This window comes from Colletotrichum truncatum (genome assembly GCF_014235925.2).
Source record: "Colletotrichum truncatum strain CMES1059 chromosome Unknown Contig_0001, whole genome shotgun sequence".
Classification (NCBI taxonomy): Eukaryota; Fungi; Ascomycota; class Sordariomycetes; order Glomerellales; family Glomerellaceae; genus Colletotrichum; species Colletotrichum truncatum.
In genome coordinates, this window is record NW_027222398.1 from 2,911,459 (window position 1) to 2,930,050 (window position 18,592).

At 49.3% G+C, this 18,592-nt stretch overlaps 8 protein-coding genes across 8 annotated transcripts; 3 read left to right on the forward strand and 5 right to left on the reverse strand.

Moving 5' to 3' along the window:
* Positions 1-425: 425 nt before the first annotated feature.
* CTRU02_200761 (uncharacterized protein) lies at positions 426-1,185 on the reverse strand (the record flags this gene model as incomplete). The annotated part of the gene is made up of 2 exons (XM_036718774.1): positions 426-673; positions 732-1,185. 2 exons carry the CDS (start codon positions 1,183-1,185, stop codon positions 426-428), a joined length of 702 nt encoding a protein of 233 aa, XP_036589774.1.
* A 3,398-nt stretch (positions 1,186-4,583) lies between these two features.
* Positions 4,584-6,710, forward strand: CTRU02_200762 (HET-domain-containing protein; the record flags this gene model as incomplete). The annotated part of the gene is made up of 1 exon (XM_036718775.1): positions 4,584-6,710. The coding sequence occupies one exon, from the start codon at positions 4,584-4,586 to the stop codon at positions 6,708-6,710; it is 2,127 nt and encodes a 708-aa protein (XP_036589775.1).
* Positions 6,711-6,993: 283 nt separating this feature from the next.
* CTRU02_200763 (uncharacterized protein) lies at positions 6,994-8,165 on the reverse strand (the record flags this gene model as incomplete). The annotated part of the gene is made up of 3 exons (XM_036718776.1): positions 6,994-7,153; positions 7,208-7,555; positions 8,017-8,165. 3 exons carry the CDS (start codon positions 8,163-8,165, stop codon positions 6,994-6,996), a joined length of 657 nt encoding a protein of 218 aa, XP_036589776.1.
* A 1,583-nt stretch (positions 8,166-9,748) lies between these two features.
* On the reverse strand, positions 9,749-10,963 carry CTRU02_200764 (uncharacterized protein; the record flags this gene model as incomplete). Its single annotated transcript, XM_036718777.1, has 1 exon — positions 9,749-10,963. One exon carries the CDS (start codon positions 10,961-10,963, stop codon positions 9,749-9,751), a length of 1,215 nt encoding a protein of 404 aa, XP_036589777.1.
* A 1,123-nt stretch (positions 10,964-12,086) lies between these two features.
* On the reverse strand, positions 12,087-12,479 carry CTRU02_200765 (g-protein beta wd-40 repeats containing; the record flags this gene model as incomplete). Its single annotated transcript, XM_036718778.1, has 1 exon — positions 12,087-12,479. The coding sequence occupies one exon, from the start codon at positions 12,477-12,479 to the stop codon at positions 12,087-12,089; it is 393 nt and encodes a 130-aa protein (XP_036589778.1).
* A 1,466-nt stretch (positions 12,480-13,945) lies between these two features.
* Positions 13,946-14,134, forward strand: CTRU02_200766 (uncharacterized protein; the record flags this gene model as incomplete). Its single annotated transcript, XM_036718779.1, has 1 exon — positions 13,946-14,134. One exon carries the CDS (start codon positions 13,946-13,948, stop codon positions 14,132-14,134), a length of 189 nt encoding a protein of 62 aa, XP_036589779.1.
* A 13-nt stretch (positions 14,135-14,147) lies between these two features.
* CTRU02_200767 (capsule polysaccharide biosynthesis protein) lies at positions 14,148-15,288 on the forward strand (the record flags this gene model as incomplete). Its single annotated transcript, XM_036718780.1, has 2 exons — positions 14,148-14,381; positions 14,449-15,288. The coding sequence occupies 2 exons, from the start codon at positions 14,148-14,150 to the stop codon at positions 15,286-15,288; spliced, it is 1,074 nt and encodes a 357-aa protein (XP_036589780.1).
* Positions 15,289-15,650: 362 nt separating this feature from the next.
* CTRU02_200768 (uncharacterized protein) lies at positions 15,651-16,253 on the reverse strand (the record flags this gene model as incomplete). Its single annotated transcript, XM_036718781.2, has 2 exons — positions 15,651-15,907; positions 16,010-16,253. 2 exons carry the CDS (start codon positions 16,251-16,253, stop codon positions 15,651-15,653), a joined length of 501 nt encoding a protein of 166 aa, XP_036589781.2.
* Between the last annotated feature and the right edge of the window lie 2,339 nt (positions 16,254-18,592).

The window sequence follows — 18,592 nt, forward strand, 5'->3', positions numbered from 1 at the left end:
GTTTCTAATAGAGCTAAGAGCGTTGGAGCTACGACGAACAGCAAAACGCATTGCAATACCGCGACAATCAACGTGGCTGACGGAAAGGACAGGCAAAAAAACATCGTTAGTTCACTTTCTGCTTTTGAAACGATGCCGTCGAAAGCTGCTAATCACTATGTAGTTCAGTTTGACAGAATGTTCAAGAATGCATATATTTCACTGCGTTGGGGAGTAGAAGAATCGATAAGGGACAGCTTGATGAAGTAAATGCTTCGATTATAAGTGACTAAAGTACTTTTTAAAATGTAGTGTAATACAGATAGAGAGCTATACTGGATACTATTGTATCGCGTTTAATCCCCAAATGCTGCGCTGAATTCTAGGATACCATCAAGGGCGTCCAGAATTCCAAGCAAGTTTTAGTTGTGCACAGAATCTTAAACTTAGAAGATGCTGCCGAGGAAGCCGCAGAGGAGGCTGCTAAGGTTGAGCTTGCCAAGGACGCCGCCGCAGATACCGAGGACGGTGGGGAGGAGACCCTTGAGAACCTCAAGGAGCAGGCCAATGACACCGCCAAGGAGGCCGAAGACAAGCTTGAGAAGGCCGTCAACGAGAACGTTGAGGGTGCAGAGGAGGTGGCCGACGACGGTGAGGAGGGTGAAGATGAGGGGACCGAGGAGCTCAAAGACGTCTGAGGCGAATTATGGTTAGTGCGGGGCAACAATTGAAGCGAGATCCGTGAAACTTACTGCAGCCAAGAAGAGCCAGGACGCGCTTGAGAGTGCAGAGGAGCTCGAAGATGAGCTCAAAGACAAGGGAAATGATCTGCTGCTTCTCCTCGGCGAGAATCTCGACGCTTCCGGACAGGAGGCCGCAGACTTCACCGGTGAGGGAGTGGATGACGCCGACAATCAGGGTGACCTCGCCCTTGACGGACTTGATGATGTTGGCCTTCTGCTGGGCGACGCAAGATCTGCAGACACCGGTGACGGTGGCGTTGATGGCGGAAGTGTGCTTGCGGACATCGATGAGGGAGGTCTGGAGCTTGCCGCAGACGATCTGAGCGGTGCGAGCCTCGACTACGTTGAGCTCAACGGCGGGGACATCGCGGGCCTTGACGATGCTGACCTCGCCCTGAGTGGCGGGGGCTGCCAAGGAGGTGGCGAAGAGGGAAGAGATGGCGACGAAGTTGAAGAATCTCATGGTTGCGGTGGTATTATGAAATATATAAAATTTTTGAAAGAATGTGGTAGTAGTTGGGTAAAGAGTGACGAGTGTGTGTTGGAGTTGTGGAATGAAAGACTGAGTGAGGATGCTGATGATGGAGAAAAACAGACTTGTAGCGGGATTCAAACGTCTCTTTAAGTACACGATGAGTCCGTCGTCAATTCACGATTAGCTGCCCTCCCAGCCGCCTTCCAAAGGTTGAAAGGAAATGACTGTCCAAGCAGCACACTCCAGCTTTGCTCAGCCTTGGTGTTCTGAGCGAAATTTGTTCAAGGACCAGGACCCATAGCCCAAAAAAAAGTGACTGAAGAGGACGGCACTTCATCTTTCCTATTTTGGATGTGAATCAGTATCAATTCGGTTTGGTACGGCGGACTAGCCCGACAACCCCTCGCCCGAGCTCCGCGCTTGCGAGCCGGATGGTCCCCCGAGTTTCCCATTTCGGTGCAAACTTGCCCATCGAAATGGGAGCCGTAAGCTGTCCGAGTGTTTAAACGCTGCAAGTCATTTGGGTTGACATGCCGTCACCATATGACAATGACACAGGTCAATCGTTCAGAAATGACTTCGTTTGGCCAATGCACCTTTCCAACAATAATTCAACCGTTCTATTGACGACCGTGTCTTGGATCTAAGCCAACTTAAAACTTTCCCTGCATTCTGATTCGAAGATGTCAACAAGATCACCTCCCGCTCGGAGACTTCTGATCTGCATAATGATGTTCGTCAAGGAAGGTTGCGGATGATCTTCATCACAACCATGAGCTAATGCCAAATTGAGTGGGGGACCAACATCTCTCAGTGACCATCGTAGATGCGGTTAAGGCACATCAATAGTTCATTGGGAGTTGAGCTAACTTTAATTACAGCGGTCACTAGGCCTTTCAATTGCGGTGGTCGTCCTGTCGAGCTAATAATACCGTTCGGCCGGCTTTAAAGTGGGGAATTGCCCGGATAGCAAAACGCCGGGCCCTCCTCTTAGTCCACTTTTCCATCCCTTAACACTCACGATCTTTTGTCGCTTGGATCATCAGCCGAATTCATTACCGCATTAATCCGACGTTGAAAGCCACCACGAGGGTTGTGATGACCGTTACATATTAGCAGCGCCCAAAGACCACGCCGTCTTTGGTCCTTCCTCGGCCATCTTCCCGGTTGCTGGCAGGGCAGAAAAGGCTGACTAGAATAGAGCTCAAGTCCGATATGGGAGAAAAATATTGTACAGTAACTCCTATTCATTTAGTGAATTTCCTCCCATAGAACACCAAGACAACTCTTTTTCTTCTCCGAATAAGGTTATCACCGCTTCCATTGATTTCTAGTCCATCACGCCGGTCATATCCAGGGTTTGTCGATGGCGGTCCGGAAGCCGGGCGGTCTAGTTAGCATAGCTGAAACATTGAAACACTGAATTAGGTAGTACACGGCGGTCTAGAAGGCCCGCTGAAATACAGAAGGCGCAGTGGACGGTGAGCCTCCCGTGTCATTCCCCACCTATCCTCCACATGGCTAGTGGACTTTCCCCCTGTTCTAGAAAGTAAGCTCTTTAAGATTAATCAATATAGAGGTGAAACATGGCGTTCAGCGTTTCTTCTAACCGGTTAAATACTTTTAATTTTTTGAAACACTATCGTGACTGGAATCAATGGGCAAAAATAGAAAACTCCAAGGGTCAACATCGGCTAGCGTTCTTGGTCAGTCAGATCATTTGTTGGCCATCAGAACCTCGGGAGATTTCCAACCAAGCGCAGTGGAGTTGGAAGCCCAGACAAAATTCCCGTTCTCGTATTATGACTACTTGAAAACATCTCAAACATACCGCCGTGAATTACTATTATTGGATCAAGCACGAAAACATCGTATCTTGTTCAGCAAACAGCCAGCCGCCCCATTTGGCTTGCCCTCGCCGTTTCTGCTCACCTACAAGGATCACTTAATCTCCCACAAGACAAGGTATGTGGTTATGTCATAGGAAAGTCTGCTGGCGACATAGATACGCCGACGACGATGGAAGAATCCAGGCGATTTACGATGGCAAACTTCCCAAGAGCCAAAATCCCCGATCAAGCTGCTTTCCTACCTAGATCTGTCATAACTGACCGTGATGCATATATTGGATATCAATGTATTTGACTGTCATTGCAGTTTGTTTTATCTACATTCATGCCTACTTGAAACTTCTAGTTCCGACAAATTCGTATGCTTGTCGTGTTGAAATCTGACGAAAGAATGTCGTTGACTGCTCCTGTAAAATTCATTTCAACGTCTCAGCATCGCATCTGATACTAGTTTCTGCCTGACATACAGTTGTTATCGAGTGATGCTCATAAACCCAAAATCCATCTGAGTTGTTAAAAGCCCAGCATTCGCGCCAGTATCCCGTTTGGAGCATGCTTTACAAAGACCTCAATGCCAAGAGTAGGCATAATTGGCGAAATCCTCAACTTTAATAGTAACTCCCGCACGTCGATACGCACCTTGGCCGTAGTATTGATGCAATGGATGCTATGATATTCATGATTGGAGCTTGATTGACACTTTAGAAGTCAACTGCTAGTTCGCTGTTTATTCGAGAGAAGCCACTCCAGTGACTGATTTCTTTGATATCAAGTACACAAAACTTTTGATTTGGTAAATGTGAAACAATAAAGTACCCAGAGGGACGGATAGTGAGGTACGGAATCTAATGTATCTTAGACTCGAAGAAAAGTGAGGATCAGATGTCTCCGCTATCCAAGCGTTCCATCAATGGCCCAATTCGCAAAGATATTTTACTTTTGATAGTGAACTATGGTATCTACTAGTGATCGAAACTTTGTTCGTTGCGGAAGGGCAGCAATAAGCCGCACAATATATCACGGATTCCAACACATGTAGTATCTCATCAACTGCTCCACCAATTAGTTGCTCAAGACTTCATACCAAACTTTCAACAGTTTCCCTTTTACTGATAGTTGCACTCATGAATCAAAAGATACCTAAAATAAGTAGGATGCCGAATTATAATACGCAAACGCCTTAGGCCTCCAAGGGCGATCACAAGATGGGTACAAGGCAGGTTTAGGGTTTAAGTATCTACCTATGCCCTTGTCAGCACCCAGTAACTAGCTTGAGTCTCTTCCATATACGTTTAGCTGCGCATCGCTTTAAAGCGGAAAAACAACTGACCTGTAAAAATACTTTCGGGTGTGATTCTGACAGTTAGTATTGACCAATCGCGTTAAATAGATAGCATGTTAGTATTAGCCCACTTACCCCGCAATCGTCGCCCAGCCTTCAGCTCAGCAATTGCCATACAGATACAGAGATCCCAACCCGAGCTCCTGATCGTGTGAGTTTTCAAAATTTTCATTCTGTTTGCGGCCAAAAACACCATGTCCAATCTCGAATACAAACACATTGAACCTTCTTCTAATAACATCCGTCTACTTCGTCTTTTCAAAGCTCGCAGATACTATGATGACAGTCCCGTTCGCTGTGAGCTGTATGAGGCACCACTGCCTCTCGAAGACGAGCACGATGGCACCTATGAAGCCCTCTCATACACATGGGGTGACCCAAAGCGGACCGTCGAGATTGTCGTAAACAACAAGCACGTACCTATTACCGCCAACCTGCATGAAGCTCTGCATCATTTACGGCTCCCGGATCAAGACCGCATCCTCTGGGTGGATGCCATATGCATCGATCAGAAAGATGATTACGAGCGCACCCACCAGGTAGCAAAAATGGGGTTCATCTACAAGAAAGCAAAAGAGGTTATCATATGGCTTGGTTCCACAACCCCGAAAATTGATCTTCTTTTGGCTACGGTCCAAACACTCGATAAAAGGGTTAGGCTTCGTCCAAAAAGACGGGACGACCCTGAACCCCTTAAGATTTGGCAAGATGAAGGTCACTTCTTGCTAGCTGACATGAAGCGCAGCAATCCAGACTTCTACACACTCAGGCAGCAAGCTCTTGAGGAACTGATTCAAAGACCCTGGTTCCGGAGAGTATGGGTTGTGCAGGAAGCTGCCAATGCGTCGAGAGCCATAATTCAGTGCTCGTGGACCGCAGTGCCAACGAGAGCCTTCGCACTTATGCCGTCTCTTCTGGGTCTGACAACCGAATCTCGTTCACAGGCTTTACTTGAAGTCATGCCAGGCCCATTACGACAGCATTCATGGTGGAACAACGACCGTAGCCTCTGCACCCTGCTTCAGAAGTTCAGTCACTGCGAATCTTCCGACTCAAGGGATCAGATTTTTGCACTTCTCGGCATAGCATTTGACTCTGAGAGACCTGGAGCTTCGCTGCAACCAGATTACCAAGTCGATTTACGAAAAGCCATTCAGCGAACGGTTACCTTTCTGGCCTTCGGGGAGATTGTTGATGACGGCACGTACAGCTTGCCACTCTGGGACTTGGATGAATTTCGTAGCGCACTACCATCACTAAGGCATCGATTGTTCGAATGGGCACTACACCAGGACGACAGCATCGCCCTTGCTCGGAAGCTCGTCCTGGAAAACCCCCGCGTCGACGTCAACACCTGGTTGCGCAACAAACAAAATCCACTGCACTACCTAATATCTACCAACAGATCCATCGAAATGATCCGTTTGTTGCTGGAACGCATGGACCTTGATATTCACCGACCACAGGGAGATTATACGCCTCTCAGTCGCGCAGCAGAATGCAATCAATGCAACGTCATCGAGGCTTTATTATCAAGACTAGATTTGGACGTCGACATGCGTGATCCCTATGGGAGTACCCCGCTAGAACGTGCTATTCGAGCAGGAAATAATAAAGTGATAGACCTCCTGCTGTCTACCCCGATCAGCGCTCATGTGGACAGTCACATGCTGCAGAGTCGGGACATTGCACGTATGGCGTATGCTGCTGAGTTTGGCAGCGAATATGCCGTCAAACTACTCATACAGAAGGGCGTGAGCCCCGACGCGATAAGTCCATCGGGGGCTGAAACGGCATTGACAGCCGCTGTCAAAGGGCACCATATAGAAGTAGTGAGACTCCTGCTCGATGCAGGAGCAGATGTCAATCTTTCGACTGGGAGCAGCCGTGCGCCACTTTTTATCGCGGCTACATCCGGCATCTGGGAAGGCCCTATACCTCGAACGTCTCAACATCTTGATATCATGAAGGGTATGGAGATAGTGAGACTCTTGGCAAGTCGAGGGGCAGACCTGGAGCCCGAAGGTGATGGTGAAACTCCCCTGATGGTTGCTGCGAGATTCGGACAGCTTCAGATGGCGGAGCTATTAACCAGTCTTGGGGCGAACCTGGAAGCTAAGGCTGTGGATCGAGAGCTTACACCATTCTGGACGGCTCTGGTGTTCAATAATATAGAGGTCGCACAGCTACTTGCAGATAGAGGAGCAAACCTCACAGTTTCTCCCAGAGTTCTCTCTATAGCAAGAGCCTATGGTGTAAGTCACGACGTAAGGACAAGCTTGGCGCAAGGTGAGATGGAGAAGATCTTTCGAAGTGGCTAAACCCCCGTTCCTCAAGAATGTAAAAGTTCATGTCACATTATGTAATCGATGGTCGTTATGGTTGAAGCATAGTATTCAGCGTCAATTGGTTCCTTTAGATGAGTGATCAACCAACTGCTGTCTGCGTCTGCACTCATTTATCACTATAACTCAGTCTCGCATCCCTGATTCCCACCTGAAAAGTTCCATTGAGACAACATTGTAGTACCTACATCCCTCTTCATCTCAGCCGACCACCCTCTTCTGACAATGCCATGTGCAAGACGCTCTTCCGCAGTACATTTTACAAATGCTCCCATGCTGCTTTGCACTTCTTGCTTTTCAAATGGCGTCCGAAATTATCCGGTCTAGAAATATTTGTCCCGCATATACTACATGTGAAGCTGTCGCCGTTACGTACGAACCAAAAATCCTTCGATTCTGCCAGCTCGATCTTGGTATCACTGGGGCATGTTAGTATGGTATTCAGGTCTCAGAGACAGAGCGTAAGGACATACAGAGGAAAAGTATCATAGTAGTCTTGGGTGTCAACCGTGTGAAGGGATGGTATAACCGCCTCACCATCTCCATAGGTAAATTCAGTCGTGCCTAAATCAAAAGCCGAAAAAGATGTGTCGCCAAGGGGTTCTCCTAGGTGAAGCCCAATATCTTGAAGGGGCTCGGGATTCTCTAGCTGAATTGAAACATTGTTGCTATCCGAATTGCCAGCCTCTAACCATGAAGGCATAATGCTTTGAGTCACAGAGACGATGCCTACACTAGAATTTGCATCCGACACGACGAGATTGGCTTCTTGAAAAGAGCCAGTCGAGTAAAGATATTCTAGACCGCATGTATCTTCAAGTCTTGTATTTTTATGGTTAGTAGTTCCCATCGGTAATAAAACCGTTCTCGTTGGGGATCGCGTTGACCTTAAGCGGAAAGCCGCCGAGCAAGGAGGAGACTATTGCTTTTCTTAAAGCAAGAGCTGCGTGTGGACTATTCCTTGAGGTGTAGGAAAGTCCACAGACCTACCTGACTGCCCCTGTTGTTTTTTAGCTCTTAGTATGATATAATGCGCCTTCCTTCTCAGCTCATTCGTACTTCGTACGACAGTCATCCAAGACTGAACGCGATCGGCGGTGCTTATCTTTTTATAGACAGCAAGTTAGGGGCAGTTGGCTCGAGTCTTATAGAGTTTTGGAATGCTCGGCCGTCTCCTTTGGTGTGTTCTCTATGGATTGAAGGTAGCGCATGAAGTTTTAGTTCTCATTTCTCATGACACCGCCTTCCCGTAGAACTCGACAATATAAGGTATACAACTCACGGAGGAACTTGGTCGGCCGCAATCTCCGTGAACCACGGCTCGTGAAAGGACGAGTGCTCATCGTACGGGGAGTTGCGAAGAACAGCAACCTCTTCCTCGCTGGCGGCGTTCCCCTCAACGTACGATCGCGGTGGAATCGTGTCAGACATTGCGTCTTCAACGGACTGGGAAGTCGAGGGCTTGCGGGGGCAGTTGCGGAACGTTTCGTTATTGACTGCAAGAAGTAAAAGAAAAGGATGTGTGATTTTGGAGAATCGTAGTTGAATAGCTCTACTTTAAAAAGCGTCGTCTGAGAGAGTATCTGAGAGAGTAAAAGACAGGGGAAGCCAAAATGGGGTTCTTGCGGGAGACAAGCAGTTCGTTTTGTAGACGGGAAAGCTGCTGCCTGAGTGCAGACGCGTCTAAGCACCAGGACGCGATCGGTCATTGCCAAGACCACGAGTGATGAGTTGACTAATCACTGTGGAGGTGGAGGAGGAGGAGGAGGGGAGGAGGAGGAGGGGAGGAGGAGGAGGGGAGGAGGGGGAGGAAGAGGAGGAGGGGAGGAGGGGGAGGAGGGTGATAGGTGCGGGAAAATTCGGAAGCCTGCTTCTTTTGGCAATCAGCTTACTTTATTTTTCAGAAGGAAATGATATATGTAGCTAAAACACCCTCTTTTATGCAGTTGCCACGAACAGGATACTCCGAAACCACAGTGATCACTCTCTCAAGTGGGAACGTTGCCTTCTTTCTATTAGCTGCTGATGCCCACTATTAAGCGTATAAACAACAATCTCAACTTCAGGTCCGCAGGTTATCACGTGACTCCCCGAAGAGCTTCCACGATAGCAGCTCTTTGTGACGGCATTGTATCACATCTCATATCAAGCATTAAGACGTGATGATCTATTTTGAAATGGGCTTGTTCTTTTAATGGAGTAACAATTATGGGAGATAAAAGTTAATCTGACAAGCAGCTAGCCTAGTTCCTTGTAAAAAAGAGGCTTATTTCGCAGCCAGCACCTACTAGCCCATTTAGTGCTAGACCACAAAGGTACCTAATAGGTATAAAGTGTCTCTTATGAGCCCATATCGAATTTCTTTGAAGCCTTGCGCCATATTATTCACCATTCGGTGTTGTATGCAATCGGAGGACTTTGTTACGTTCCTTTACAACATTTTGACGAGCTCTCATTGCCCAGAAGGTTTGCTTCGCCACCTCAGAAGCTGGGTGACTTAATCTAGGTAGGACTTAGTGGCGGGGCAAACGGTGTCAGCATCTCTTCTACTAATCCCTAGTAGGATTAACCATTCAGCTTGAGGAAGAAGAAGGGGTATTGCCTCCTTTTTAGAGAATCGCGACTTTGTAAGCAGGATGTAAATTGTATATGACCCTGAGTTGACTCATATTGGCTCTTTCTTGTGCTGCAATTTGCTTATCATCAAGGGGGCTTCAACCACTTCCTTGAGATACCCATAGAGACTAAGCCGTCCACGAAGCGCAATTTACTTGAAACTTCCGCCCTTCATCACAAACAACTAACTTGAATAACACGGGCAGCGGATTCTGTACTAAGTCAGAATTATCATAAGTTACGAATGTGCTGGTATTCCCGTGATATAGAAGAAATGGTAGCCATTATCACTATTGATATTCTTACGGATGAACATCGCCCCGTTCACTGCCCTACAATGCTTGTTGTGAAGCAAAGGTCATCAGACCTTAATTGAAGGTCAATCAAGCTCAAAACTGTCACTTCCAATGACTTCGCTCCTTGTACTCCTTCAGTGGAGCAGAATTCTCACCTCGTGCGTTGATGACACCTACAAATGCCGTGCTGTTGGCGTCGAAGCAGTTGCTAGTGATGGTGCCACTGCACAAGTCGTACAGTTTTCTTTCCGAAAGATCGCAGTACTTCATGTCGACGTAAGACGCAATGTCGTAACCGGCAGAGTTTGGGTCCTCACAGATTTCTCGGGCAGTTTGGCCGGGAATCTCTGTCACAATAATCCGCTCCGTGTCCATGTTTGAACCTTGCCTCTTGCTCAGCTGCAGCTTGGCATTCCGTTTTTTCCTATTTGTCGCATATGGATGCTTCTCGTAGTACTTTGCAACATCGGGAGATTCTCCCTGCTCGATGTATACATCCCTATTGTAGTGAATATCATCGAGAGCAAGAGTCGGAAATTTATCTGCACCTTCTTTTCTGCGATCTTCGCTGTCGGCAATGTACTCCAAGGGTGGGTTGAAGAACGGAATCTTGCCGTTTGGCCTTAAGTTCTTCCACCACGCGAAGCGCCGCGTAGAACCGCAGAGGTACTTGTGATCCGCTAAGTTGTACAGTGCGAGCTTGTCATTTGATGGGATCATGTCTCTTAGGTGATAGCTCATCGCCCGTGCATTGATTTCACCGGAGTGGTCGGCATCCAGCCAAGCACATCTCGAGTTCAAAAGCGAGTCCACTGGGGCGAGAAAGTTGATATGTTGCTCGGACATTCGAATCGAGCTGTAGTACCACGTCTGGCCGCACACATATCCAGTGTCTCCAAAGAAAACTGAAGAATGCCTGCCGTTTGATACCTGAATCATGGCGATGCATATGGCGTCCTCGTCTGCGCTGAGCATGATGTACCCAGGATCTTCGTCTTTTCTTCCGTTCAAGGTCTGCTGGATTACTTGTGTCTTGTGGCCTCCTTTTCCAATTTTCACTGGACCTTTGCCGGTGAATCTGGCGATCGGTTCGCCCTCTTCATTCCATAAAGCAACGGATGGAAAGTTGCCTTGTGGGTTGTTCAATCTTTTCCCGTCGCCTAATGTGATAGTAACCCATGTCTCAGGTATCTTTTCGTGATCCTCGACACCCCATGTTATGGGTGTGTTCGCTTTCGGAATGGCATCTGGATAAAAGAAAAAAGAAGGTGTTATCTTGCCATAGGGATTCGAGGTAAATCCCAGAGGCCCTGACATAATGTTTTAATCTGTGTGTTGTGACCTCGGTGTCAACGAGCTGTATGCGGTCTGAGATCAATGCATAACCCAAAGGCTGTGATGAAGTTTTGGTTGGCAAGTAAAATTGGGGGCATCAAGATGTCTTATTAAATCTTACTTTTCGTCCTCTGTATGTGCGGAAATGCAAACCTGGCCAATGTGACGAGAGTGACTTTTGCCAGAATGAATGGTGATCTTTGAAGCTGCCAAGAACTTATAGGAAAGCTTTTCCACTTAATTGATGTACCACACAAAGCTGATATCCAAAGGCTTGTATCTCCATGAGAAGTTTGCGGCTCAATGAGGAGACTGTGCGAGCGAATGTAGCCAGAATCTATGTAACAAAATTCAATGAATAATTTGTCAAACTCAATGCTACCCCCTTACGCACAAATACCTATAGAACCTGTACCTCGTTACACATTCTGAGAATTTTTTAATTGAACAAATTTTCTGATTTGTTCACGACTAAGTCAAATGTCCTTGTTGATAGAGCAAACAACAGCACCCCTGTCGCCCAACTCTCGTGTTTAAGTCTTACAAATTGAGTTGAGAATTCGATCGTTGATTCAGGCAAGTTCCGCTGGGCACCCAGATCAGAAATTCAAAAGTCACAAAATTGACAAACACAAATCATACGGACGATAGATGAACAAAGAATGATCATTGAAATGCGTTTTCCAAGGCGTAGCTAAGAAGACAATATAGACTACCATATCGATAACTTCGCATTGCGACTTTTATGAATAATAAGTCCAACCACAGTGCGCTTCTGATGATGTCTGACGATCCGCTAGAGTTTATTTATCTGTGAAAACTTGACGCCTATTTCATACGTGTAGACTCTATTTCCATGGGTCCCAGCGATTGTAGAAAGAAACAAACGTGCCATCTGGTATCAGGACACCTTTTACAGGCGAGGATTAGGATGTTGTCTCCGCGTAGCGCTTTGTAGGATGTACAAGCGTGAATAGAAAGTTGAAAGTGTCAACATGTCCCCCTCTGCTAGCCAACGCCAACGGCGACCAACCAGATTTGTCAATCGTCTGGATGCTAGACGGGTCCAATTTCGCTGATTCAAGAATCCAGTCGGTTGAAACTCTCAATCCTGCATGGTTTTTCCAAAATCATATTGGAACACTCCACCGTTGCCATCGCGTGGCGTGCTGACCACGACATCGCCTAGACGGATGTCATGTTTTTTACTGGGAGCACCGCCCCCTATACCGACCATAAGATGGACTTTCAGGTTGGTGAAGGTTCTGCACATGTCTTTGGCAACGCCTGCTGCCGAAGCAATGCCGTATTCGCCATCAGGCATGACAGCGACGACGACGTTATGGTTCTTGATCCTCCCCAGGGTGTAGTCATTATCATCGCCCGGTGCGCGATCTTCACTATCTTCGTAGGCCTCATCCAGTAGTGCTCTCGCGGCGACGTACTCAGTGCTCAGGGCGCAAATCCAGCCAATTGTTAACTCTTCTAACGCTGGCATAGTTCAGTCAGGGGATTAGTGCAATGGATCAATTTCCAATGCTGTTGTCTGGTGTATGCCTCAGTAGTCAAATCAGGCTGCGACGGTCATCTGTGTCGGTCAGATCCTATAAGGTCTTAGATATACGGTTTGGCGCCGAAAGTTGGGGAACTGACGGTCTAGTTTCAGGCAGAGATGGAAGCGCATGATTCCGCGCAGGACACAAGCTTAAATTGCGCTGTTTCCCGGAAATTTGGTCCTGAAGATGATGTTTAGACATGGCGCCAATAGTGAATCTGTCGTCACGAGCATGGCCAAAAATGGCGTGGATCTGGCTCGCTTTTCAGATGTCTGCAAGGCAGACCAATCGCCATACATCCAACAAGTCCAGCATAGCCATGGCTGACGCCAAGGTACGGACAGAAATGCCCCAATCATGTTCTTCCGGGCTGACGTTCAGGATTGCCTTGGGATGGACTTTGCAAATGCAACGGATCTTCATAGCCGATTTAGTGTACGCAACGATTGCATGATAATTGTTAGTTGCAGTCCCGCTAGATTAATCCGCTATAAGCTTGTTTTGACCCATTTACAACTTGTATACTTGCTTTTCGGAGGATGCCGTTTTCTGGAGCCGAAACCTCCGGGTCGGGCCCGGCTGCACGGGCTTCACGGACCACGAAGCCGGACAGTCTACCCTTGCGTTTGTAGGGGTTGTCAGTTCGGCTTGTGATCCTGGCTAGAAATCGGAGCAATGCATCACTATGAACGTTCCAGAGATGAACCCCAGAGGACTTGATGGACTAGCAGCTGACTTTATTCTACACGAATCCAATGTATCGTCGGCGGTAAATTACTGCTTAGTAGATCGACGAATGGTGGCATTCATCTCACAAAAGCAACCAAAACCATGGGACTCAGCCAATCCAACGCCAATGGCATTGGCAGTGGCAAGGTACCGAGACATCCGAAATAAAGGGCATTAATTCACACCGGGTGTCCGTTGGCATAAACCAAGACCAAACACGCCGAGGCCAAGGCCAGTCTCCTAAATAAAATAAACCCCAAAAATCTTTTTGGTGCCAAATTTTCAGGGGGCGACAAGGCTGAGCCGAGGTACAGCAGCTTCCCCTACAAACTCCAATTGGACACACCGACTATCGAACAAGACATCCCACGCTGCCAATTAACACCGAACCCCGTCCATGTGGGTCTCTACGGACCCTCTCCCTCCCTTGTCGCGGCATCGTCACTGTTTCTCTAGCGCACGGCTTTCCGTACACGTACCCAACAGAAAAGACGGTTTTTTACACCTCTGTTGGGTGGGGGGAACCACAATACTGCGCTCCAAGGACATGGTAGGTTATCTTTAGTGTGTTGCAACACTACCCGGCCGGCGAAGAGACAGAGAGAGGATCATTAATCTGGGATAAAAAACTATCCCAGCCGCCCACCCCCATGTCTACTTCTCCCTCCCTTCTCGCCAAATGCTCCAGCACTCTCTGGTGCCACGTCCGCTCGTTACCTCTCTGGGTCGTCGTTCTCGTCGTCCTCCTTTTCGGCGTAATCCGCCAGCTCGTCCTCCCTTCCCGACGGCCAGCCGCTGCCGTCGCGGACAAGAAAAGAACGCCCTCTCCGCGACCCCGAGTGAAGTCCACTTCCTAGAAGGGGTGTGAGAAAACGGCAGCAATGGCGTCCGCAATCGCAAAGGCAACCCGCACCGAGGCGGACTTGGACCGCGTGCCCGTCCGAGTATTCCGCTTCATCCGCATCGCGGGTGCCGGCGGCCTGGCGTACGCGGCGTACAAGATCCATTGGCGCATCGTGTTGGCCACTTTCTTCACGGGGCCGGGGCGCTTCAGCCGTATCTTGATGCTTCTTTTCGCCCTTCTTAACCTAAAGAACATGCCCTTCGTCTGGACCGTACGTTCTCCATCTTATCCCCATCTTGCTGTCTGAAAATAATCCCGACTAACAAGCATCTTGACAGTACCGTGTGTGGCACGCAATCATCTTCCACCTCTTCATCCGCAAGTCCCCTTGCCTCGGCCCTCGCTCCCTCTTCCGCCCCATGATCTCCGAATCCCACGCGCCCATAATGGAAATCGACTACAACATTCACAAGTCCAACTCCACCTACTTCTCCGACCTCGACGTCTCCCGCACGCACCTGTGCACATACCTCATCCGCCCCGGCTTCCGTAAGCTGACGCACAACGCCACGACAAAACTCGTCATGGACCCGCGGACCGGAAAGCCCGCCAAGGGTTCCCTGGGAATCATGCTGGGCGCCGTACACTGCTCCTTCCGCCGCGAGATCACGGCCTACGCGCCGTACGAGATGTGGTCGAGGATCCTGTCGTGGGACAAGAAGTGGCTTTACATCGTCACGCACTTCGTCCCCAAGGGCACGGCGCGTCCCACCGAGTGGCTCGACCCCAAGTTTGGCACCGCGCGCGTGCGCAGGGGTCCCGGTAGCAACACCGACAGCAAGGAGTGGGAGAAGAAGATTTACGCGACTGGCGTAAGCAAGTACGTCTTCAAGATCGGCCGTCTGACGGTCCACCCTGCCGTTGCGCTCGAGGCGAGCGAGTTGCTCCCTCAGAGACCCGGCGGCTGGCAGGGCGGAGCCAACGGTGTTGGTGACGAGGACGTCGATCTCAGCGACGTCCAGAACGACGGAGCTTGGGATTGGAAAATGGTTGAGAAGAGACGGCGCGACGGCATGGTTTACGCGCAGCAGTTCGCCAGCATGGATGACCTCCACGGATGGCTTGACGGCGCTGATGGCGGTGACGGTAGCGCCCTGGGCAAGTTTGGACTTGGCTAAGACCCGATGGTGAGGAGTGAAGATACCCGATAGAAGAATACCAATTGGTGGAGAGGGGACTGTGGTCAAAACTAGATGGTAGAGAGCAACAGCCCCTGGCACGCGCATTGCCAGGGCATCACGGCGAGCAGCCAACTTTCAAATTACCTGTCATAATCTGTTTACTTAGACTTAGACTTTTCAAGATTGTAAATTTACGCCTTATATTGATCGAGCATTAATTATATGTTTAATAACCTTGTTTTATGACCAAACTCCGCAAGTCAAAGCCCTGTTGCTCATCCCTAATGAAAAAAAGGCTCAAAGAATAACGGTCCTAACGATGACACAGTTCGGATGGAACCATGAGTAGTGGAAATCCTTTAGAGAGCCAGGGCGGCAACAGCGGCGATAGCGCCAGCCCAGCCAACAGCCTCGACCTTGCCGGCGGCGGCGGGCTTTGAGCTGGTTGCGGCTGCGGCTCCTGGAGAGGTGGTAGCTGCGTTGTTCCCGGCTGTAGCGGCCGAGACACCGGAAGCAGCGGCACTCGATGCAGCGGCACCCGATGGAGCAGCACCCGATGCAGACGCGGGGGTGTTGCCAAACAACGCGCAAATCTGCTGAGCGACCTCGAGGGACTCTGTTGTTCATGCGTTAGACTCTGTATGATGAGGCTTTCTGACGTAGCTTTTATATAGGAGAAGGGCGTCGAGATGGGAGTGAAAAGACGGCGGAGACTTACTTGTTTGATCATCGGGGCTGCAGGGGGACTTGGAGAGACAGTCGGTGAAAACTTGTGTGAGCTGGTCTGCCTTGGAGCAGGAGCACTTGAAGTCTGTGACGCCGCAGTTGACAGACTGGCCAGCGCTGGTAACACAGGTCAACGCGCAGGTGGGCACCTGGGCAGCGAGCCTGTTGACGGCTTCCGTGGTCGCGTCTGCGGCCACGTAGGCGGCGAAGAAGGCGGTGATGATGGTGTACTTCATGTCAGCGGTTGGAGATGGTTGCGCAACGGTTTTTTCCGGGGTGGGTTTCTTCTGAAGTTTCGGGATTATCCCACGTTGAGCGAGTGTAAGAAGTGAGTTGATTGCTGTACTGAAACAGTCGGGAGGGAATCTGGGAATGAGGACGGTCTTATTAAGAGTGTCGATAATGCTTAAGTCCAGGGTAACTAGTCATCCAACATTGGAACGGAATAGGCCCCCAGTGAGGCAAACCATTGAAAGCATCCATGCATAGCCGGGTAGTTGGCTAGCTTCCTACGTCGGCGGGCCGGGTGTGTCGTACTCCCGGATTAGGTTACAAGCCAAGACGGATGGGACAGTGATGGGCAGCTCTGGGCAGGCAAACTAAGGGGCTCCCGGATGGCTGTCTTCAAACCTCATGGCAATCTTTCTCTAGAGGATCCATCCACATACAGCCTCATAGCTGATCGGTGGTCACGGCGTCACTTGGCATGAAGAATCTGTCATTTCAGTGAAATGGGCCGCTCGGACTGGCTCGTCCTGTTCTCTTCCTGTTGCCTGAGTCTAGTTTCAAGCCGGAGAGACTAGGCTGGTGTGCCATGGTCCTTTCCGAACAAAGAGGGTCTAGATGATGCTCTGGACGAGTTGTGAGTCCCAGGTATTAGATGGCCCTCTGCAAACGTCTTGGTAATGGGGTTAGCGGGAGGCCCTGAGAAGCACAAAGGATCTACTTCGCCTTGGGTCTAGATGGAATTGAGCCACATGCCCAAGTGTTCTGGTATTCTTCCGGGTAAATCCTTCTTTATTCTCTAGCGACAAAGATTTTGACGTCGGCGATCTGGGGTTGCATGCTGGAAGCTCAGGGGAGGCGATTAAGCTCATCCGACCCTGTCAATGCAGGCCACAAGGTGGGGGTAGGATGCCTGACCAATCAACATTCCCGTCTTAAAGCGCACAGAACACATTTGCTCCTGCATTAGCCCGGACAATATACTGTGGTCTGTGTTCTCGTGCCTGGCTCTTGATCTTCAGACAAGACGAAATCCAATGAACGGACGGGACCCTAAAAAGCAGCATATTATTGCCCTTCAATCAGTCACTGCTTGTCGAGGAGGCTTTCAGTGATACCGTTGTATCGGCTTGACCTAGACGTGTGAAAGACAACGAGAATCTTTGAGGTCAGATTGTGGAATGAAGTGTTATCAATCCCTCATATTGCTTGGGTGGCACTAAACATTCTGGTGGCAACCGCCCGCCACGGCCGAAGCCAAACTAGCTGAGTCTATTGGCCAGTAGTGATGATTTCTCATCCTTTTCATTAGTCTTAAGGTTTCTAGCGCTCTGCTATTACCCGGCCAGCCGCTCGGTACGTCGAATGTGGCAGCGTGGCAGTGGCATGCTCTTGCATCCGTCTCCGCAGTGCACATGGCCAGAGCTGCTGCATCGACTTGTGGTCGAAGCATGGATTTGTAGACCTGAATACGCTTGAGCACCGAAGAATGCAAAGAAGGCTATAGGCTACAGGGAGTGTGCACATGAACCATCTATCAAAATTCTGTCTTCAAAAAATGGCAATGGCTGCGACTAACAGCTTTCACACTCTTGGAGATGCCTTGGCCGCTATGTCAAGCTGAGAATATAGTGTTGGCCGCATTGAGCTAGGTCCAAGTTCATATCGACGCATGTTGTTCGGAAAAGAACGCGAGTTTTGGGACGCAAGCGGAATGTGAAGATAACTTGAAGGAATGCAGTAGCCAATCCAAGACGTTGGCTCCCTGTCGCATGGCGGTCATCGACCCAAGCTGTGCACTTTCGCCACGACTAGCCTCAAATGCCCAGCCGCATCTCACTAGATGTTTTTCAGCAGGATCTGTGATGCTGTATCTCAGGCTTGCTCTCACCCCAATGAGGTAACGCGAGTCAGTAATCGTATGGTTCAATAACGCGTCATATCGCTTGCCCGCATGAAGCTCTTACTTAGGGCAGTCAAAGACGACGATGATCTTGTGGCTAGGTAGGAGACATATAGGCTGTAATGGAAACAGGCATCGTAGGGTCGAATTCAGGCCTCAACCACAACAGATGCGGCTTGCACCGGTCAGCTCGGAACCGAATGAAACGTAAGTTCGAGGTGCCTGCTTCGTATGCTTTCGCGGTGCCCACCATTGTAAAGTGAAAGAGAAGGCTGCATATTGTTGCCGTGTAAAATGCGGTCTGGCTGTCTTCGAGAAGGCTATTCTTGCGTCTACTAGCCCTCGAAGAATCCTAGAAGACCCAGCTTTGTGGACCATCGTTGCGATGGATCGAATCTGTTTCGGAGACTTTCATTGGTATGTGCCCCGCCGGAACGGACACTACCT